Consider the following 24,275-nt stretch of genomic DNA (forward strand, 5'->3'; position numbering starts at 1 on the left):
ACCTTTCATCGCTGTACTCGTCAAATGACGCACCAAAGAAAGGAAATCATCGCTAAGAGACGAAATTTTTAGGCTATTCAGTACTATCAACTAGCAGTTATAAAATATATTCCTGACAGTAACAACTTCAGTTCGTTTCTTCTTTTATTCATTCATTTTCTGACGATGTGTTTTGAGTGAAGTAGTACATCAACCCATCTTTACTGAAATGTTCTATTCCGTTATCTTTCTGTTAATTTCATCCATTTCAACATTGTTGATGATAATGATATGGAATAACGCAATTATAATTACAGTAAATTGTCTAACAGCGTAATGGCATACCATATACACAGGGCTGCCACAGCCAAGATGCCACCCCAAATATATCCAGAATGAATAAATATATCGAGGTGTGGTTTTCACCTAGTATAGCATATTTCCTGATGTTCGAAATACACTTTTATCATTATTGTCACCGAATTACAGCTCCGTTTTTTTTTCTTACTGCAACTATATACTTTCTTTTGCAGCACATTAAAGAAGCTTCTAAGAGACCTTCAACGATATAACATGTATGAGACTTGATAAAATAGCACCAATATAACAGCATTGCAAACCAAAGTCCTGCCGTCAGTACAAGAGGTTCCGCTAACATCTGCCCTGTTATACAAAATGTAAGCAAACATGTAACTTAGACATGGTTCGTGTGTTTATTATCACGGCCGTACTCCACGTTGAATTTCATCAGCAGTTATCACCAGCACACGCCCGCGTTACAAAACATTTCATTCCTTTGGTAGTCGTCGGTGTTTCCTAATAGTCCTCTTCTTTTACTTTTCGCCGCAGATAAAAATACAGAAGTGTTAAGTATGGTGAGTGTGCAGACCATTTGGCGTTTCCTGGACGAGCATTCGAATGTTCTCCAAATGTTGTCTAAAGAGTGTTTGTCATTACGTGTGAAGCATCGGACGGACAACTGTCTCGTTGGTACCACACCGATTGCTGTATGTCTAGTGGGAGGTCCTCCAATAATTGCAGCAGGAACTCACTGTACTCTTACTTGAGTGAATTTAGATTCCCATCAACAAAACAGGGACTAATAACAGTTGTCTTGAAAAACTGAGGTACAGGATTTCCCCATTACGTCCAAAGCTGGAGTGTTATTCCAGTGGCGGACAGCCCTGGCAATAGTGACAATTTAGGGGGAAAATAAGCTGAAGATACGAACTGAAGTTTGTAATGGTTAGCATTCCCACCTACTAAGCGAGGAGACCAGAGTTCAAGTCCCAGACGTGGCACAAATTTTGATTCATTAATTCAGTTTCCACCATTATCTTGAAAAATACGTACCAGGCTTTGATAGACCAAGAGCGTTGTTTTTATCTGCGGATTTTCAGCTGACGATTATTGCATATTGTGAAGATTGGCTAGCCCATGGATTGTAAATGATGCTTCTTCCTCAAACAAAGTTCTGCGTTTATATGCCGCATCACGTCGCGCTTTTCGTAGCTAACATTTGGAGAACAGTAACCAACTTCGAAAGTCATTGTCATAAGCTGTAGATAAAGCGAATTGTTAAGAGGATGAAATGTAATAGAATGAAATGTTCGCAGAACATTCGTTCGGAGGATCCATCTAGTAGTACTTCTGTGATGTCTCTTAGTGACATTGCACTGTGTGTGGCTGCTTCCAAAATGTTAGTTTCATATCTATCATTATTTGCTCTCCTTTTTCCCTGGCGTATTTTACTCTACTTTTCCAGTTTCTAGAACATTTTTTATAATGTTTGGAAAGACAGATCGTGAATGTCAATCAAATTCTTCTGGGATGCTAACCGTATTGTCAACATATAAAATTCTACAACGTTTCGGCAACTATTGCAAGTGGCCTTCCTCAGGACTGTGATGAACTGATCGTGAATGCTTGCACGATCCTGGTGCTTTTCAGCTTACAATCGCACCCCTGCTCCAGTAGTCCGGCGACGTTCGCCATAAACGGTATTCGCTTTCTTTTCAATTTTTCGACTGTCATTTGTGAATGTCTCGAAAGCTTTACGAGCAAGTTATCTGACTTCTACAACAGCAAGAAACAGTGACGGCTTCAAGAGCATAGGGAAACAAAGGTACCCCACATCACTTACGTGTTTCTTTGCATTCAGTATAACATAAGTAGGACAGCCGTTTGTAGAACCTCTTCTCCTGATGGGAGGAATAGTGACTTGCGGCACTGTTATATTGATACTATTTGACCAATCTCTGTATACATTATGCCCCTGAAGTTCTCTTAGAATTTTTTCCAAATACCAAAAAGGAAGGATGTGGTTTCATTGCAGCAAAAGAGACTCGGTGTCATAATAAAATTTCTTGCGAAGGTACTGAATGTCTGATCGTGAAATATCATGAAAAGCAGACAGAAGAGATTGCTGGTGTTAAATTTCTGGGATTACATTTACATAATAAATTCAGTTTGGAGGATCATACCACAAAACAGCTAAAGAGCCTTCACAAATCTGTATTAGCAATGCGGATGTCGTCAGACACAGATGGTATAAAAAACAAAAAGGCCACTACGTTTCCCTTACTTTCACTCTAATACCGTACGTGATAATTGTTCGGGGAAACTCATAAAGTCGAATTGAAGTTATCTACTTTTCTGAGTCAATCGTCTTCTGACTGGTTTGGTGCTGCCCGCCACAAGTTCCTCTCCTGTGCCAATCTTTTTATTTCAATTATTCGCTGGATGCATTCCAATCTCTCTCTTTCTCTATACTTGCTTTTACCCTCTCCTGCTCTCTCTAGTACAGTACCAAGGAATTTATTGCCTGATGTCCTCTCATCCTGTGCATTCTTCTCAGTGACTTCCATATATGCCTTCCTCGCCGATTCTGCGGAGAACTTCCTCATTCCTTATTTTATCAGTCCATCTAATTTTCAACATACTTCTAAAGAACCACATCTCAAAGGCTTCGACTCACTTTCGTTTTCCCACAGTCCATGTTTCTCTACCATACAAGGCTGTGCTCCTTATCCACAACCTCAGGAATATCTTGCTCAATTTAAGGTCGCTATTTGATATCAGCAGTCTTTCCTTGGAGAGGAACGCCCTATTTGCCAGTGCAATTTGGTCCGTCCATCTGGGTTGTTTTGTTGCCTACGCGGAAAAATTCCCTAACTTCGTCTACTCCGTGATTAGCAAACCTGAAGTTAAATTTGTCACTGTTTTCATTTCTGCTGCTTCTCACCACTTTCGCCTTTCTTCGATTTACTCTAAGTCAGTATTCCGTATTCATTAGACAGTTCATTACATTCAACAGACCCTGTAATTCTTCGCCGGCCGTGGTGGCCGAGCGGTTCTAGGCGCTACAATCTGGAACAGCACGACCGTTACGGTCGCAGGTTCGAATCCCGCCTCGGGCATGGATGTGTGAGATGTACTTAGGTTAGTTAGATTTAAGTAGTTCTAAGTTCTAGGGGACTGATGACCTCAGAAGTTAAGTCGCATAGTGCTCAGAGCCATTTGAACCAGTTTTTTGTAATTCATCTTCACTTTCACTCAGGATAGCGACGTTATGACCTTGAAATTTAATCCCACTCTTGAGCCTTTCTTTTATTTCTGTCATTGCTTCTCCGATGCAAGGAATGAACAAGAGGGGCGAAACAATACATTCCTGTCCTATAGCCTTTTTAATCTGAGCACTCCACACTTGGCCTTCCGTTCTTATTTTTCTTCTTGGTTCAAGTAGATAAGGTATATCACTGTTATTAATCCAACAAATGCACATCATCAAATTAAACATAGCTCTGTTAACAAATCTTAGAAACATTACATAGTGAAATATGTAACTAGCCTTTTTATCAAAACGGTTTATGTACATTCTGGGGTTACTCAACAATCACAAATTTTCAGCCAACTCATCTATATTAACGCACTGGCAAAATCAGATATCATAATCTGTACCTTGCTTACATTAAGGCTTCTGCTTCCAAGTTCAACAATATTGACATACCTAAATTAATCTAACTCTTGGTGGCTTCACACAGCACACCACAAAAAGTGCCTACTCCATCGTCTTTCCCTCACAGACAACTGTGCGTCAAACGCTCTGTTACTCCAACACTAGTAATATCTCTGGGTCGGCGATATAAAGCCTACCAAAGACATACATCTTTATAAAATCATATTTGGGTGCCACATACAAATGTGCTCCAGTATACTCCTTTCACATTCTGTGTCATTACCTACCAGTTGTCGGAGGCTAGCAGCTACCGGACTAGGAAAGAATCGTCCCATGCGTAGGCCACCTTTCAAATCACAACACAAACTGCTGCGTATGAGGTGCTGTCGTGATCAGAAAGTATAGATTGCTGATGAATGTCGTCGTATTGTGTTCAACGACACAACCTGGTGGCAACCTGGTGAAGGGTCCCGTTCTTCCAATGTTTTGGAGAGCCACAGTGATGTTACTCCTAGCGTCATTGTGTAGAGAGCCATTGGGCGTTACTTCGCATCACAGCTGCAGTGACTGAGGGAACTTTGACGGCACGAGGGTACATCATGGACATCTTTCATTCTCATGCTGCAGAATCGGGGTGCCATGTTTCAACGGGACCATGCTCGCCCACACATGGTACCTAACTCTGCGAATAGTCTTCGTGATGGTGAGGTACTCCCATGGAAAGCAATTCCCTGGATCTGTCCCCGATGGAACATGTGTGTTACATGTTCGGACGCCGACTCCGCCCTAGTGCCCGTTTCAAAGATATCAAGTACCAGTTGCCACAGCTGCAGGCCAGCATGCGACAATGAGCTCTCACCTGTATCTTTATGATACCCTTCCCGTCCCAATCAGCTCATACATCCCGATAAGACGGTGTGCCACGTTGAGCATACTGTGAAATTATGTGTCAATTTGACTCAATTTTGTAATTACTGGAATATCATCGCATATCCTCTCAAGCAGTGAAGTTACATTTCATTTGTCGGCCGTTGTGGCCGTGCGGTTAAAGGCGCTTCAGTCTGGAACCGCGTGACCGCTACGGTCGCCGGTTCGAATCCTGCCTCGGGCATGGATGTGTGTGATGTCCTTAGGTTAGTTAGGTTTAAGTAGTTCTAAGTTCTAGGCGACTGATGACCTCAGAATTGAAGTCGCATAGTGCTCAGAGCCATTTGAACCATTACATTTCATTTCTTCACCCCCTTTTCAACATCTACATCTACATCTACATGGATACTCTGCAAATCACATTTTTAGTGCCTGGCAGAGCGTTCATCGAACCACCTTCAAAATTCTCCATTATTCCAACCTCGTATAGCGCGCGGAAAGAACGAACACCTATATCTTTCCGTACGGGCTCTGATTTCCCTTATGTTATCATGGTGATTGTTTCTTCCTATGCAGGTCGGGGTCAATAAAAGATACTTGCATTCGGTGGAGAAAGTTGGTGATTGGAATATCGTGAGAAGATTCCGTCGCAACGAAAAACGCCTTTCTTTTAATGATGTACAGCTCAAATCCTATATCATTTTAGAGGCACTCTCTCCCATACTTTGCGATAATACAAAACGTGTTGCCCTTCTTTGAACTTGTTCGATGTACTCCGTCAGTCCTATCTGGTAAGGATCCCACCCCGCGCAGCTGTATGCTAAAAGAGGACGGACAAGCGTAGTGTAGGCATTCCCCTTAGTAGATCTGTCACATTTCCTAAGTTTCCTGTCAATACAACGCAGTCTTTGGTTAACCTTCCCTATAACATTTTCTATGTATTCCTCCCAATTTAAGTTGTTCATAATTGTACTTCCTAGGTATTTACTTGAATTTACGGCCGTAAGGTTTGACTGATTTATCGTGAAACCGAAGTTTAACGAATTCCTTTTAGCACTCATGTGGATGACCTTACACTTTTCGTTATTTAGGGTCAACTGCCAATTTTCGCACCATTCAGATATCTTTTTTAAACCGTCTTGCAATTTGATTTGGTCTTTTGATGACTTTATTAGTCGATAAACGACCGCGTCATCTGGAAATAACCTAAGACGTCTGCTCAGATTGTCTCCCAAATCGTTTATATAGATAAGGAACAGCAAAGGGCCTATAACACTATCTTGGGGAACTCGATCACTTTCCGTCAATTACTACGAACTGTGACCTCTCTGAGAGGAAATCACGAATCCAGTCACATAACTGAGACGAAATTCCATAAGCACGCAATTTCACTACAAGCAGCTTGTGTGGTACAGTGTCAAAAGCCTTCCGGAAATCCAAAACTACGGAATCGATCTCAAATCCCTTATCAATAGCACTCAACACTTCTTGTGAACGAAGAGCAAGTTGTGTTCAGAAGAACGATGTTTTATAAACCACTGTTGACTGTGGGTCAATAGACTGTTTCTCCGAGGTAATTCATTATGTTCGAACGCAAAATATGTTACAGAATCCTTCTGCATATCGACGTTAATGATATAGGCCTGTAATTCAGTGGATTACTCCCACTACCTTTCTTCAATATTTGTGTGTCTTTGGGTACGGATCTTTCGTCGAGCGAACGGTTGTATATGATTGTTAAGTATGGAGCTAATGCATCAGCATACTCCGAAAGGAACCTAATTGGTATACAGTCTGGACCAGAAGACTTGCTTTGACATAAATTGCTTCACTACTCCGAGGATATTTACTTCTATGTTACTCATGCTGGCAGTTGTCCTTGATTCGAATTCTGGAATATTTACTTCGTCTTCTTTTGTGAAGGCATTTTGGGGGCTTCAAGTTTTTTGTGACGCTGTCTATACAGGGAGGTCAGAAAGAGTTTGGAAAATTTGTAAGGCCGTTGCAGAGTGGGTTGTGTTGAGAAACAACTATTATGAAAACAACTCCACACGTTACGCCGTATCCTAGTTACGTAGGATTCATGTTTGCCAATCAGGGCGTTTCGCGCGAAAATTCAAGCGGCCCGCTATACACAATTAATGTCAGTTGTCCTCACAGCGTAGATGACATCGCACGGGACTGCTCAGATTTTGGCTCGCATTCGTTCCTTACTATCATCCCACATCCAGTTTTTGTATCTCATGTTCGGTTTTGGGAAACGACTAGCTAGTCAGGAACCATGACAATAAAAGACTGCATACAGCCCACATTACACAGACTTGAATCTGCGCAAGCAACAGGTGAACAGCTAACTTCAACGTAAATAAAACGAAAACGGCGCAACTTACCAATTTTTTTCTCAATAGCTATTTCTCTGCCCTCCCTTACAAGCTTCTCAGACTATTTCTGACCACCCTGTATTAATTATTATGTGTTACCTATGTCACCTTGTAACCTCCCCGGAGAATTTTTGAAAAATATGAATTGAATGAAAATGCAAATAGGAGCCAAATGTCATCTTCCCACAGTAACAAAACTCAATGATAACAAAAATGTGCAAAAATGCTAAGTCCCCACAAAATTAACGATATGATCAACCTGATAAATTTTATAAGGTCATCTGCGCTGACCTTAGGCCCTGTGCAAATCTGATAAATTGATTCTGGCAGGAAGAGCATAGGAAGTATTGTTTCAATTGTAATGATTATTTTCTTAAAAAATTGCTTTCAGAACAAAATTATTATTGGGGCGATTCTTGAACAAATTAATTACTGTTAAGATACATTACATTATCAGATGAGCGCAATGCTGCTTCATTACCTTATTTAAAAATACACCTCGTCCTGAACCTTGACCAGAGCCCCATGTCGACGCCCGCCGACTCCTCACACACAACTGCGACTGTCTCTCGCGCGCTACTACATGCTCTCGCGACTCGCTACGTACAACAGAACTGTCGCGCGGTCAAGCGCAGACTAGCAACGATAAATAACTCTCTGGTCAGAGATTCTGTCATGCCTCGCCATCGCTGCTACCGAGTACATACGCGTTTCATAACCCTCCACTGTGGGGGGCAAAAATTTGGCAGCGATGGTGAGTCATTTGGACTTGCCATGAGCAACAAATTTTTTGTAACTAATTAACTTTTACAATTCACAGAATATTCAGATGTAGAACATGAATTAAATGTGGTGCACATGCACCAAGTACAAAACATTTCAGACAATGACAATGGGTACAGAACATATGACGTAAGTGCACACACTGAAAAACTCTTTAGCATCTTCACAACAACAAAACCATGTTGACAAGTGACATAAGTGCACATGCACTGCAGTTCAGAACATATCAGCAAATCAAAATGTATACGTAATGAGTACAAATGACATAAAGTGCACATGCACTGTAAAACTCTCTAATATTTTTACGACAAATAAACCTAATGAGTACAAATCATATTGACAAACGACAAAAGTGCACACGCACTGAAGTAGTGAACATATCAGGAAATCACAAATGTATATGTAATGAGTACAAATGACGTGAAGTGTACACTCACTGAAGTACAAAACATATTAACAAATGGCAAAAGTGCACACACTGTAATACTCTTTAGTGTTTTTCTACAACAAACAAACAAATCAAGGAGTGTAATAAAGTCCACATGCACTATAGAAGTCTTTAGTAATTTCAGGACAACTGATTAACAAATGAAAGGAAATGCACACGCACTGTATATGACTTTTTCATTTTACAAGAATTAGGAAAGGAATAGGAAGGATTGCGTCATGGTTGTAGCACTTAGGTTGCACGCAGCTGCACTGAAAGTCCATATCTTTCCACAGAAGTACAACACCAAGTGAGACAATCTGAAGTTCTTTTCCCAGAATTGTTTATCAGCGTAGCCAAGACACTGAAATTTCGTAGTAATATTCCATGTTATCATTTTGGCAGTACATCAGGTACACCAAACGGTGGGACCATAATAACGTCTCCATCGCTCACGGTGGTGGACAGCATGTCGTGTCAACACCACGCTCTTACAAGGCACACCAACGTAGAATTAGTGCAAAAACCAAATATAGTGCTCCATGATCAAGAGGATAGACAGGACAAATGGATATTGCAGTAATTCAGGGTAGTTAGGCCAGAAGGTGAAGGACATTAAGTCACATACTAGTCTTCACTGAAAATTACATTAGTAGTTTGCGGCATTCATAGCCCAGTTATTGAACATTTCTGTACCATGTATGTAGTATTACAGAATAATGTTCATTGATTGGCGTTTTACTGACAACATTGGCACTCATTGCCTAATTATAAATCATAGAAATCATTCGTTTTACAGATAACATTGAAATTCGTTGCTTAATTACAAATCATCAGAAGTCATTCGTTTTACATTGAAATTGGTTGCCTAATTACAAATCATCAGAAGTCATTCGTTTTACAGATAACATTGAAATTGATTGCCTAATTACTTGAAATTGATTGCCTAATTACAAATCATCAGGAGTCATTCGTTTTACAGAGAATATTTTACAGAGAACAGTAGAATAAAAGTATTATTCACTGAAATTATGCGCATAGTATTTATGTATTCAAATGACATACTATTCAGAGCTGATCAGTATTATTCAGAACTCTCTTAAACGGGTAGCATTATTTGGGACTGGTAATACATTTTTTTTGTTAGCAATGCATTGCTTTGGGTAATTATAGGGGAAAGCAAGATGAGAAAAAGAAAAAAATTTGCTTCTGGGTTGTTCCTGTAAATGAAAATGTGTAACGTCATTCGTCATGAGTCAGCTGTAGCAACGTTATGAAACAAGTAGAGTATATGTAATCACATTCATAAATGACATAGATTTAATGAACAACTGCTTATAGCACATTAATTTCATAAATAATTTCTCCTGCAAAAATATATAAGAAAAATGGATTATTAAGCTGAAAGAAGAAACGTATTTTATGCTGAAAAGTAGTGAACTTCGAATTAACAGGTAGTGAAATGTGTATAAAAATATTTGTTCTCTAGCTGTCCTTTCCAAAACCTTCAGTCATCATACCATACGATATAAAACATACTATCAAAACAAACTACAACACATACTTAAATAACTACATAGCATAAATACATAAACTTCAACATCATCCTCATCTGTAAAGAAAAAAAAAACTTCATTATCCATCACTTCATTATCCATATTATCATAACTCCATTATTATCATCACCTGTAAAGAAAAACTTCATTATTCATAGTAGCATATTCTTCATCATTATTCATCAGCATTCATTATCATCTGCAAAAAAGTCACTTCATTACTCATTACATAACTATTCCTTATCTCTAGCATATTTCATCACTAAAACTAAGATGTGCAGTTCTGTCTGACAGCCTGCATTAATCGCTTCGTATTCTGAAAGAAAAAATTAGTTAAGACTGCTATTCTACGATGTGTATAGTATATTCTTGTTAATGCTTGTTAATTCTGATCCATTTACTCTTCCTCATAAGGTTTTTATATCTTCTTTCGCCTATTCCGTAGGTGAAATTCCCATTTCTTGTTTAATTTATTTCCTTTACACGTTATTTCTTTCTTATTTAAAAAATACACCTCGTCCTGAACCTTGACCAGAGCACCATGTCGACGCCCGCCGACTCCTTACACACAACTACGACTGTCTCTCGCGCGCTACTACATGCTCTCGCGACTCGCTACGTACAACAACAGAACTGTCGCGCGGTCAAGCGCAGACTAGCAACAATAAATAACTCTCTGGTCAGAGATTCTGTCATGCCTCGCCATCGCTGCTACCGAGTACATACGCGTTTCAACCTTCAAACTAGTCCCCTACGCAGAGAATACACCGATCTCGAAGTTACTGTTACTTTTGAATAATGCATCATGGAAGATTTTTTTTTTTTTTGCCTTAGAATTTCCGCCACAGAATCCAGTCTTCATACCTTGAGCTTGAGTTTCATCTTGGGACAAAGGAAAAAGTCACACGGTGACGTATCTGGTGGGTACCGTCCGTGGGCAACACCTGTGTTCGTGTTTATAGTCAAAAATGTCTGTGTAATGTAGGCTGTATGGAGTCTATTACTGTCATGGTTGCTGAGTAGCTAGTCGTTCTTATGTCACGTCTGTGGACATATTCTGTTCATGTCCTCCCTCAAACGCGATAAGACACTGAAGGACTTCAAGGTCAAGCAAACGAAGTACTCTTTCATATATACGATTTTTGCTTAGTTACCCAAAACACCCTCATCAGTCACAGCGTTTGAAAGAAATTTGGAATTGTCTGGGCACGGTTTTTTTCAATTGTCTGCGAACTTGTTACCAATCGTCTTGAAGTAATTGTAGCACAAATATCGCAGTAATCCTTCTCAGGTTCAACTTTTCTGGCAGAATACGTTACATGCGTCGTAACTTATTTCCAAGATGTAACGGAGGTCTTTGATGGTCCCCTCTATGATCTTGCAGAATTAAATCCCTTACTTTCAGAATATTTTCTGTCGTAGCGCAAGGTGACGGCTGTCGTAAATGGTCATCTACATCAACTGATGTTTGCTCGTTTTCGAAACGTTTTACCAGCCTTCTGCGCCTGACCTAAATAGTAGTCTGCACAATTTCGCTTCTTCATCTGGTGCGTTTCTGAGGTGGTTCTGGCAAGTTTAATTCACAAGTTCATATAGACACGAATAATGTCAGGCGGCGAAAAGCGACAAGCTCAAGGAAACATGACAGTGGAGGTATGGTCACCAAAGCGTTGTAGTGATACAGTACCTTTAGGTTCGTATTTGTGTTGCTCAGGGTAACTACTTCACGAAGTGATCCGTCACCCTGATGCTGTTCACAATTAGTGTCACCATATTCCAACTGGAAGGTTGCAAAAAAATGGTACAAATGGCTCTGAGCACTATGGGACTCAACTGCTGAGGTCATTAGTCCCCTAGAACTTAGAACTAGTTAGACCTAACTAACCTAAGGACATCACACACATCCATGCCCGAGGCAGGATTCGAACCTGCGACCGTAGCGCTCTCGCGGTTCCAGACTGCAGCGCCAGAACCGCGCGGCCACTTCGGCCGGCTGGAAGGTCGCCTTCTCATAGTGATCTTGATGCAGCGGTGCAGCTATGCAGTACCACCAGTTGTACCGTGGGACTTGTGTCCATTGTGCAAAGGGGCGAGGGTTGTAACGGAGCTCGTATCTACATCCACTAGCTACGAAATCACGTAACTACTCTTCAGAGATTTAATATGTGTTTAATATTTCTCATAAATTATTACAAAATTTAGTGAACAGATCGCTCATTTACAATATGCTCGTAGGCAGTCTTGTCATGAATAACTCATCGAATGACAGTGAATGAGTAAGAGATTACATAATATAGCAGCTTTGGTTTGACGCTAGAAAATTCCAGATAAAGCAGGTGCTGACAGGTATGAAAATTACCGAACTATCAGTTTAATAAGTCACAGCTGCAAAATGCTAACACGAATCCCTTAGAGGGGAATGGAAAGCTGGTAGAAGCGGACCTCGGGGAGGATTAGTTTGGATTCCGGAGAAGTAAAGGAACACGCAAGGCGATACTGAGCCCATGACTTTTCATAGAAAGTAGGTTAAAGAAAGGCAAACCTACGTTTATAGCATTTGTAGACTTAGGGAAAGCTTCTTTTGACAGTGTTGACTGGAATACTCTCTTTCAAATTCTAAAGGAGGCAGGGGTAAAGTACAGAGAGCAAAAGGCTATTTACAATTTGTACAGACACCAGGCGGCAGTTATATGAGTCGATTGGCACGAAACGGAAGGGTTCAAAATAAGTGAGACAAGGTTGTATCCTATACACAATATGATTCAATCTGTATATTGAGCAAGCAGTAAAGGAAACAAAAGAAAGAAAACTTTGGAGTAGGCATTAAATTCTTGGGAGAAGAAATTAATAAATTGAGGTTTGCTGACGACTTTGTAAATCTGCCAGGGACTGCAAAGGACTTAGAAGACAGTTGTTCAGAATGGACTTTGTCTTTAAAGAACCATATAAGATGAACATCAGCAAAAGCGAAACGAGGATAATGGAAAGTCGTCGAAATCAGGTGATGCTGAGGGAATTAGGAAATGAGGCAGTTGAAGTAGATGAGTTGTGCTGCTTCGGTAGCGAAATATGTGATGATGCACGAAGTAGGGAGGATATAAAATGTAGCCTGGCGATGGCCAGAAAAGCGTTCCTGAAGAGGAGAAATTCGTTAATATCGAGTATAGATTTAAGTGTCAGGAAGTCTTTTCTCAAAGTATTTGTATGGAGTGTAGCCATGTATGGAAGTGAAACATGGACGATAAACAGTTTAGACATGAAGAGAATAGAAACTTTTGAAATGTGGTACTACAGAAGGATGCTGAAGATAAGAAGGGTAGATATCGTAACTAATGTGAAGGTACTGAATAGAGATGGGGAGAGGAGAACTAGTACTGGTGAGAGGCATATGGGGTAAAAATCGTAGAGAGAGACGAAGAGATGAATACACTAAGCAGATTCAGAAGGATGTAGATTGCAGTAGTTACATGGAGATGAAGAGGCTTGCACAGGATAGAGTAGCATGGAGAGCTGCATCAAACCATTCTATGGACTCAAGACTACAAAAATAACATCACTAGAAAGTAACCAAACTTTCAGCTCACAGCCCCGTTGACAATGATTCAAGAAAGGTGTATGGGTAGATACTTAGCGTCAATGTGTCCTGTTACAGCCACTACTGCTGATGTGACGAATTGCGCGGATGCCATTATCCGTGCAGACCGGCACAGCAAAACTGGACAAATCGTTCTGCAACTATCTGTGTGCATTGGATGTACGTGTGCAATGACTGGACTCATTGATGTTCGAAGGTGTGGTTAAGATGGGATACGCGAATACTCACAACAGACCACAAGATGCAAAATATAGCCATTTGATCTGATTTGCTGGAGCAGTTTCGAGGCGAATGGATAGACCTTTGTCACGGAGCGTTACAGTTGACTAAACCTGCATGCATCACTCTGAGCTTTTACTAACATGGAATACATGCTCTTGCACGACCGGACATGAAGTTATAGTGCAACTATTATTTCTAACACAACGAGTGCTTCCAAGAGTACACCTCAAGAATACACGAATTGTCGTCTGTTCTCAGTCAAACGCTCAGTTCAGAGTAAGAATCACATTCTCAGCATACATCTGTCATACCTAACAGAAACAGGGAAATTTAACAAATTTCAGCATAAAATTACAGTGAGCGGACACAGTTCTTTAACCTGCGTTTGGGAATTCGGCATTATAAAAAGGAAATTTGGGAAACACGACATTTGGTTAAGGTCGATGACTTCACAGAAGTGAATCTTGCAAGTTCGAAAGCAAGTATATTTCTTGTTAGAGAGGTTGCTGCTAGCGAAATACTGGGCTAAAAGTCATTGTGGCATCTGCGCTACAGGAAGAACAGAATTTCTGAAGACACTCAGAATACTGGAACACAAGGAAGAGTGACTTTCTCTGTCAGCAGTTTTTTAGGTTCTGGGTTTGATAACACAGGAAAGGATTGTATTACAGCTTCTATGGTGATCAGAGGACTGATTAGTAATACCTGTCGTCAAGACCTCCTCCTTGATACGTTGACTGCGCCAGAAAAAGTAGCGTATCCATCCGGTAAAGTACCAATTAAGTCTAATACAGTCAAGGACTTGGAAAAACTCCAACTTAATCTGTCTGACGAACACCTATCTGTCTGTGAATAAAGCTTGTAGTGGCCAGTAAAGAGTTCCAGCCAAGACGAGTGACTGAGCTGTCAGACACGGACTATTGTTGAAGAATGATATATTACTATGTAGAACTGAACGTGTTACGTTACTTGCAATCAGTGTTAATATGAATAGAAAAGAGTGTGCATTTTCTGTGTCTTTTAAACGTAATTTTTTAATTCAACGGTTTTAGCTTTAAATCATGTATTACAGTACCAAAATATAACATTAAAAAGCCATTCTCCTGTCTCACATTCGCGTTTGCATGATACAATACAGTGAGGTGACAAAAGTTACGGAATACGTCCCAATCTCGCTTCACACCTCCTTTTGCCCGGCTTAGTGCAGTAACTCGACGTGGCGTGTCGTTGAAAGTCCCTAGAAAAAATAATGAGCCATAGCCGTCCGTAACTGAGAAAGTATTGCCGGTGCAGAATTTTGTGCCCGAACTGACCTCTCGATTAGGCTATGTCCTACAAATGCTCGATGGCGTTTATCTCGGGTGACTTGGGTGGTCAAATCATTCGCTCGAATTGCCCAAAACGTTCTTCAAACCAATCATGAATAATTGTGGTCCGATGACCCAACATCGTAGAAAATTAAGTCCACGAATTGCTGCAAATTTTCTCCAAGTAGCTGGACATAAACGTTTCCACTCAATAATCGGTTCATCTGGACCAAAAGACAGTCGAATCCATGTACACACAGCCTACACCATTATGGAGCCACCACCAACTTACACAGTCCCTTCTTGACACCTTGGCCCTTGGTTTCGTGAGGCCTGTGCCACACTCGAAATCTGGGTTCAGCTGACCTGTCCACAGTTTTCCAATCGTGTAGCGTCAAATCTGTTATGATGACGACGAACGAATCGTCACCAATGTGAATGACTGGTGGCCAATACTAAATAGAAACATCCAAATATCTTCTTTGCATATACAGCAAGTTTGTCAGTGAAGTCTATAAGGAGCTGGCTGCAAGGTCTGGGTCTACAACGACTAAAATAAGTAGAAGTCGTTGGTAAAAAATAATATATATTGTACTTAACTGCTGGTACAGGAGTCTTCGTAGTCAGGAGGAATAGAGCTATAGAGGCATCACATAGGCCATACATTAACTAGGCGCCTTGTTAGAGGTTGCTATCTATCAGCTGAAGGCTATACTACGTTTCTGCTTGACGTCCCGAGCAAGAGTGGCCAAGCGCACGCTAGAGACTTGTTGTAAAGCCGCGGAGCGGCGTTAGCGGCGCTAGTCTCGACTGGCGGGTCCAGTGATACTAGTACGGGCGGCGGTCGATAACTGCAACCCCTAACTAGTGTGGTATCGAACGTTGATACCACACAATCAACGTGATCACGAGCCGAGGAGAGGCACTGCAGGCGATATCATGGTGTCAGTAAAGATATCCGCGTCAGTCGCCTCCTCTTATAACGCATTAACGCCACATTTCGCCGCACTGTCCTAACGGATACGTTAGTTGCACGTCCCACGCCGATTCTGCTGTTATTTCACGCAGTGCTGCTTGTCTGTTAGCATTGACAACCCTCTACATAAGTGCCGATGCTCTCCGTCGTTAAGTGAAGGCCGTCGGACACTACGTTTTCTGTGGTGACAGATAATGTATGAAATTTGGTATTCTCGGCACACTCTTGACTCTGTTGATATCGGTCAACTGAGTTCCCTAACGATTTCCGAAGTGGAATGCCCCATATGTCGAGCACCAATTAACATTAGCCGTTACGTCCATTAGCCGTTACGTCCATTAATTCCCGTCTTGCGACCATAGCCTCGTCGGAAACCTTTTCACATGAATCACCTGAGTGCAAATGACAGATCAGCCACTGCACTGCCCTTTTATACCTTGTGCAAGTGATACCCTTGCCACCTGTATATGTGCATATCGCTATCCTATAACTTGTCAACTCAGTGTGTAACAGGCAGAATAATTCTGACCGTAAAGTCATTAAATAAATTAAACAGTTTTCCTCAATCTCCCACAGATGTGTGATGGTTGACTTAAGCCCCTTTATACATATGTTATTCATTTGTTGAACGACCCCTTCTACAAATTGTATAAACTGTTTAAAGAAATTAAAACTAAAACAAAGCCTTTATGTTTCTGTTAATCATGGTACACTGGTTTTCGTATAATATGGAATAAATAACAGATATTTATTTACTACTCACAAATTCTTAACAGTGGTTAAATTATTAATCAAAATTAAATAAGAATGGGTATAATTAAAAGTAGGATAATACCTGCATCCAGCCACTGAGGTCCTACATTCCATTTCCTTGCTTTCAGTGAAGCTAGCTTATTATTTATCCCATAGAAGTCAAGTTTAGCAACTGTGTCATTCTCTATAGACAAGAGACCTATAGCAGACTGTACGTTTATTTACACAAGCTTTTCACTTACATGAACAATTTAAGCTTCATTGTGCCGCCTACACCTCCCACTTTTTCCATTTCTTGGTTTATGACAATATAATTTCGATCTTAGACCATCGTCAAGTATCTAAAAGGGAAGCACCATACGTTGAATGCATTAGCAATCACTTAATGATTACTCACAAAACCAGGTCAGATCCCTCTCTCATTGAAGATCATTAGATGAACAGAGTTTACCACTTATAGACACAAAAAGTAGCAATTATCGTAATATTAGTTCTCTTCCAAAGAAGGCTTGTTCTTGAATTCTTTTTCATATAGATCGTACTAACCGAAACTTTGGAGCAGGGAAAGTAGTTGCTAGAAAATTGCATGTTTTCCCGGCCTACGTTGCTTTTGTCTTCCGAAGTCATTCGCCAACTTTTGAGACCCTACAATGCCGCAGGACGTAGAGCCTGCGACTTCTGATTGCTTTTCTTTTCTTTTTTGCAGCGTTGGAGAAAATACTTTTTTGGAGGATTTCTTCGGGAAACAGAAACCGTGGGGATTTTTTTTTTGGGGGGGGGGGGGGGTGAATTTCGGTACCAAGGAATCTGTGGAAGTATTTCATCAGCCTAGCCTTACTACTAATGCTATCTCGGATATTTTAGTCAGAACGACACATATTTATTTTACTAGATGTCAGTCTCTTTTCAGATCAATCGCTATGCCTTTCCTTTTGCGGAAGACGTTAGGCTCACCTCGGCGATACCCTCCGTGACGTCAGCACTACGTGTACATGCCCAGTTTCAACTGTTTGGGATGCTATCACATTTCATGGTCGTAATCAAGTTCTGTGGAGACCCCATATTCGATTTCGTCGTTTTAATTGGAGCTTAAATGTGATACGTTTTGTATTATAACTCATGTCCTATGAATATATGCTGTTTCAAATATTGAGGATCTCTTGAAAAGGATCGGTATTGGTATGATTTGATATAATTAAATGTAAGGTTAAGAATCCCCAGCAGTTGTAAGTAAAAACATATAAATATATTTTGTGTGTTCGCAGTAGCGTAGTGGTTAGAGATGTCGAGTTTTGAAGTGAGATAACGCTTAATCAACAAAATAATGAAACATACGCGCAGAAAGTAAATGTGGCGTCGCTATAGCAGAAAAAATTTTTTTTATGTCCTTTTTTATATTTCCGATAATTTTTAGGCCCCGAACACATAATTCCATTTCTTCAAGATGCCATAACTGATAAAACATAACAGTTTAAAGTAATAGTTAAGTTTAAGATTTTGAGGAAAAGCTGCAGAAATTTTATCATTTTGGATTTTTTTAACTGTCTTCTGTGTGGAATTTCAGAAACTCAATATTGAACCCTGCCTAGAGCATGAGCTTCATTCCTGAACAGGAGAAAGATGTGTAGGTGCCAGCTGTCTGAACCGAGCGCACTGTTGCCACATAAACCACGTTAGCGATGGACATCTGTTCCGTAGTAGTCGTTTCTTTTTGGTACTACATGGACGAATTGACGCTATAGAAATGACACCGTGACAGTTACTTGAGTTTCTCTCTGAACCGTGGGAAAGACTAATTGTAGGCGGAAGATAGGAATAGGAAGAGTAAGAGAACTCTCGTAGTTCTTCCGCTCAATTCGTTAAGTCTTTTTATCTTGGCTTTCTCTTTATTAGATTGTGAGCCTTCTTCGTATCTACATCACTGGTAGGGGCTATCTCTCCAAATCATCGATATGGCCATGTTTTTGATACCACCTGGCAAAATGAAGATCGTACATCTACTTCTACGTGTGACGTACGTATTCCGCATGCCAGCGCACGGTGGGTGGCGGAGGGTACCCCATACGACCACTAGACAGGTCCTTCCCTGTTCCGTGGCAAATAGAGCGATGGGAAACCACTGTGTGTATATCTCTGTATCAGTCATAATTCCTCGTATCTTACATTCGTGGTCCCCAAGCGGATTGTACATTGGCGTCAGTAGAATCTTTCTGCAGTCAGTTTCAAATGCCGGATCTCTAAATTATCTCAGTAGCATTCGTCGAAAAGAATATCCCACTTCCTCCAGGGACTCTCATTTCAGCCACGCGGGATTAGCCGAGCGGTCTGAGGCGCTGCAGTCATGGAATGTGCGGCTGGTCCCGGCGGAGGTTCGAGTCCTCCCTCGGGCATGAGTGTGTGTGTTTGTCCTTAGGATAATTTAGGTTAAGTAGGGTGTAAGCTTAGGGACTGATGACATTAGCAGTTACGTCCCATAAGATTTTACACACATTTGAACTTTTTTTTTTCTCATTTCAGTTCCTGATGCACCTCCGTAACACTTGCGGGTTATTCAAACCTATCGGTAACAAATCTAGCAGCCTGCCTCCGAACTACTCCGATGTCTTTCTTTAATCCGACGTGGTACAGACCCCAAACACTCGACTGGTACTCAAGAATAGGTAGCAGTTCAGATGTTCAAATGTGTGTGAAATCTTATGGGACTTAACTGCTAACGTCATCAGTCGCTAAGCTTACACACTACTTAACCTAAATTATCCTAAGGACAAACACACTCACCCATGCCCGAGGGAGGACTCGAACCTCCGCCGTGATCAGCCACACGGTCCATGATTGCAGCGCCTCAGACCACTTGGCTAATTCTGCGCGGCGTAGGCAGCAGTAGCGTCCTATATGCGGTATCCTTTACTGATGAGCCACAATTCCCCAAGTTCTCCCAATAAACCGAATCCGACCATTCGCCTTCGCTAACACAACCCTCACCTGAGGGACCCGAGTTCGAGTCTCGTTCCGGCACAGAGTTTTAATCTGCCAGGAAGTTTCATATCAGCGCACACTCCGCTGCAGAGTGAAAATTTCACTCTGGAAACATCCCCCACGCTGTGGCTAACCCATGTCTGCGCCATATCCTTACTTCTAGGAGTGCTAGTTCTGCAAGGTTCGCAGGGGAGCTTCTGTTAAGTTTGGAATGCAGGAGACAGGTACTGGCGGAATTGAAGCTGTGAGGACGAGTCGTGAGTCGTGCTTGGATAGCTCAGGTGGTAAAGCACTTGCCCGCATAGGCATAGGTGCAGAGTTCGAGTCTCGGTCCGGCACGTAGTTTTAATATGCCAGGAAGTTACAATCCTGCTCGTTCCATTTCGTATCACTTTGCAAGGTTACGCCCAGATATTTAAAAGACGTGACTGTGTCAAGATGGACACTACTAATGGTGTATTCGAACATTACTGGTTTCCTTTTCCTACTCACGTCCATTAATTCGCATTTTTATTCGTTCACAGCCGCTGGTTCAGGACAGTCCACCACAGTGATGAAAAACCTTGAGCTGAAATGCTGTCCACAGACGCAGCGGCTTCTGCTGTCGGCCAGGCAGTACGACCCGGTGGAGTACTACCTGCTGCAGCGCGAACTGCGACACTACCTGCGGCTGCGCGGGGGCGGGAGCGGGGGCGGCGGCGCGGGGGGCAGCGGAGGCGCCACCAGCAGCGGCGGCTGCGGCGGCGGCGGTGGCGGCACCAGGGACAGCAGCAGCGGCGCCGTGTGCTCGGGGCCGCGGCGCGAGGCCTGGTGGCGCCGCCTCATGGGCTGCATCTTCAAGAGCACCGCCTCCTCCGGCTGACCGCTCGCCGCGCTGCGTGTGTGCGCGCCTAAGGACAGTCTGCTGATACACGGAGTTACTTGACCTTCACTTTTATTGTTCGTTGTCATCGACTGATTGTGAAAATAAATATCGAGTGTTAGTTTTTGCCACAGCATTGGAGCGTTACCTCTGGCTTCCGAGGATCTGCTTTGCTTTTTACGACCGTGCTCAAACACACAGTTACTACAATAAACAGTAGGGATCATGTGAAGTATGCTGACGTCATAGCCAGCCCTCTCACGAGGAGACAACACAGCAATCGGCTTTTTTAAAATACACTGACGGAAAAACATCGCAACACCATAGATAATTCATGCAGAGAAAAGCAATTTAGGGAATGCTTTTGTTCATGAATAGCAGCACAACAGGTCGAGTTACGAGACTGACGTAGGCTACAAATTTGCAGTCTGGGTCACAACGGTTCTAGGCACTTCAGTCCGGAACCAAGCTGCTGCTACAGTCGCAGGTTCGAATCCTACCTCAGGCATGGATGTGTGTTATGTCCTTAGGTTAGTTAGGTTTAAGTAGTTCTAGGTCTAGGGGACTGATGACCTCAGATGTTAAATCTCATAGTGCTCAGAGTCATTTGAACCATGTTTGGGTTGCGAGAGTGATCCTGCTGTCATACGAAATTGCGCCCCAGGCCATAATTCAGGTGGATGTCTAGTGTGTCTGTCATGCAGATAGACTGGTTACAGGCCCTCCACTGCCCTCCTCCAAAACCAACACACTTGGCCCCGAGGCAGAACCAGCTTTCATCAACAAACACAACAGACTTCCACCCTGCCCTCCAATGGACTTTGGCTTGACATCACTGAAGTCCCATATGGTGGTGTTTTGGGGTCAGTGGAATGTACGCTACAGGGCGTGTGGCTCTGAGCTGCCTTTGAAGTAACCGATTTGCAGCAGTTCTTCGTTTCAGTGTGGTGCCAACTGCAGACGCAGTACAATGCGCCAGAGCCGTATTTCGAGCATTATTGTCTTCCCTCTCGGTAGCACCACATAGCCGTCTGGAGACTGGTGTTATTGCGGACATTCATTCTCGTGACCACTGACGCCGGCCATCATCTACAATGGCTTCATTCCTCCCAAGTTTTTCTGCAGTATCGCAAAAGGAACATTCAGTTTCTCGTAGCCTTATTCCAAGACCTCGTCCAAACTCAGTGAGATGCTGATAATGGTATCTTTGTCGCCTTAAAGGCATTATCGACTGACATCAACTCGCCACGTCCAATCCCAAAGGTAACTAAACCTCGCAACCGCTCCAGAGTGTACTTACAGCAAACCTAATTGGCATCCTCTTCTTTTCGATGTTGTGGTTTCGTTTCCGACAGTGTATTTATGGTATGTTAAGTTGTACAGAGCAGTTCGATGCAAGTCTCAAACATTCTCGAGAAAATCGGGTTTGAAATTTTCGGAGCGACTTTAATACCTTGGAGTTAGACAGACTCTTCTTTAGGCAGTGTCGGTCTGTGGTAGAATGTGCGCAAATCAGATGGGTGGCCGACGTTAGATTTTCTGCTGCCGCAAATTTTTTAATGAATTCGTATCTTTACTTGTATTTCCATGAAGAGTAAAATACTCAGAGATAAAAATAATTTAGTACCCAAAGATTTTTAATTTAAATAATGTTTATTAATAATCGTTCATAAAGGATCGTGTGCGACCTGCATTTAGAAATAAGATGTATGTTCTCTGAAAAATTGCAGATATGAGTTAACTACCACATATTTGATGAATTTTGTATTTAAATAACCTAGGTTTCTGAACCGAACGAAAAAAAATATGTTCGAAATAATAATCGAATAAGCGATTACCAGTCTCTAACGCTACCGACTTTTTTTACATCTTGGTGTATTTTAAGATTCATATGTACCTTTGTTTAAAAGTTTACAATGGTTGGCTTTCAAATCCTTGTCCTCCACATAGCAGGTGAGCTTCCTACCACAGAGCAACACTGCCTGTCAAATAATAAATCTTCTTTAGGCTATTGAATCAGCTCAGAAAATCTTTAAGACAATTTTCTCCAGGATTTTTTAGAGTTGAATCTTGCGCTTTGGGGGACGGATAATTGAGTTGTGAACGTCAAGTACCATAACTACAAAAAATACGAAACTGTGATTTCTATGTACCGATGCAAGCTGAGTTGGTGACCCTTCGCTCACAGCTCCAGGCTGTGTTGGCTTCCTTCACACAGTTTGAGGCTGCTGCCAAGGGGTATCACTATGGGGGCCTGGACGCGAAGATGCGAGGGACGTTGAGCACGTCCCACGTATTCCCTGATCGGTCCACTGACGTGGCCGCCCCGCACTGAGGTTGACCCCTCACTCGTGGTGGAGTGGGAGATCATTCCAAAGTGTGGGAGGCAACGAAAGACATTCGGAGAGGTCGATCATAGGGCCTCCCTGGGTTCGTTTGCCGACAGATTTCGGGCGTTATCTATGGCTGGCGAAGTCTCAAAGCCAGATGCAAACGTCTACCCTGTTCCAGAGGGTGCTTCTCGGCCCACAAGGTCTGGGCTTTCACAGATGGTGGGTTTGCTGGCAGCTGGGATCTCCATTGTTAGACGCGTAGGGGGGTCCCTTAGGAACATGGCTGCCTAGGAGGGGAAGGAAGCCAGTGTGCACTCCGTTTGCATACCGTGGGCAGTCGTTCCGGATGTGGAAAGGGTGCTTCCGGATTCCATGAAGAGTACAGCGTGCAGCCAAATACAGGCGGTGGTTCATATCGTATTGTCGCTTTAGATCTTAGGACATTGTCTCTGGTTTTGGGCGGCTAGCGGAAATGGTAAGGACTGCCAGTCTTGGTTGCGAGATTAAGGCGGAGCTCGCCATCTGCAGCATCGTCGATAGAACCGACTGTGGTCCTTTGATGCAGAGCCGAGTGGGGGTCTGAATCAGAGGCTCAGGCGGTTCTATGATCGTGTAGGCTGCAGATCCCTTGACTTACGCCATTGGGTGGTGGGTTTCCAGGCTCCGCTTAATAGGTCAGGAGTCCACTGCACACAGAAAGCGGCTAAACGGGTATCGGGGGCTAGTGGAAGGGGCATTCATCTACAGTTTTTGTGTAAAATGTCTACGTGACTGGTCTGTACTATCGGAACTAGTCTGAAGCAGTCAGAATTACTTGGACCCATTAAGAGCTATTTGATACTGGATGAGAGATGTAAGGCTGTCCTAATACCTGTATATACGCTTATCTGGGTTAACAGCAGTCACCCTGTAACTTAAACAATATTGCCCTCATTCTGCAACCCAGTTTCTGTCAACTGTCACTGTGCTGCCTGCTTAGCATTATTAGCAAAATAGAAAAAACGTTTTCTACTACAATGTAAAATTAATACCCTAACATGGCGCCACTATAATGTTTCCTGTCTTTAGTACCAGTGTTAGAGAAGATTTTCTAACTAATTTAGACATGGGAGTAGCATTGTTACTTTGATAATTCACGTTAACAAGCTTTTATATATATATATATATATATATATATATATATATATATATATATATATATATATATATATATATATATATATATCTTTATGGCCTCCATTAGAATCAATTTCATATTTTTAAAGGAATTTACTAAAATTATAATTTTTATGAGCTTACA

The 24,275-nt window shown here is 42.0% G+C and overlaps 1 protein-coding gene across 1 annotated transcript in view; it reads left to right on the forward strand.

Moving 5' to 3' along the window:
• Positions 1 to 24,275, forward strand: part of LOC126235537 (inositol-trisphosphate 3-kinase A-like) — a 192,189-nt gene that overhangs the window by 163,292 nt on the left and 4,622 nt on the right. The window contains exon 4 of the mRNA XM_049944256.1: positions 20,367 to 20,454. Within this exon, the coding sequence (XP_049800213.1) occupies positions 20,367 to 20,454 (88 nt within the window). The remainder of the gene's footprint in view (positions 1 to 20,366; positions 20,455 to 24,275) is intronic.

Source organism: Schistocerca nitens, chromosome 2 (assembly GCF_023898315.1).
Source record: "Schistocerca nitens isolate TAMUIC-IGC-003100 chromosome 2, iqSchNite1.1, whole genome shotgun sequence".
NCBI classification, from domain to species: Eukaryota; Metazoa; Arthropoda; class Insecta; order Orthoptera; family Acrididae; genus Schistocerca; species Schistocerca nitens.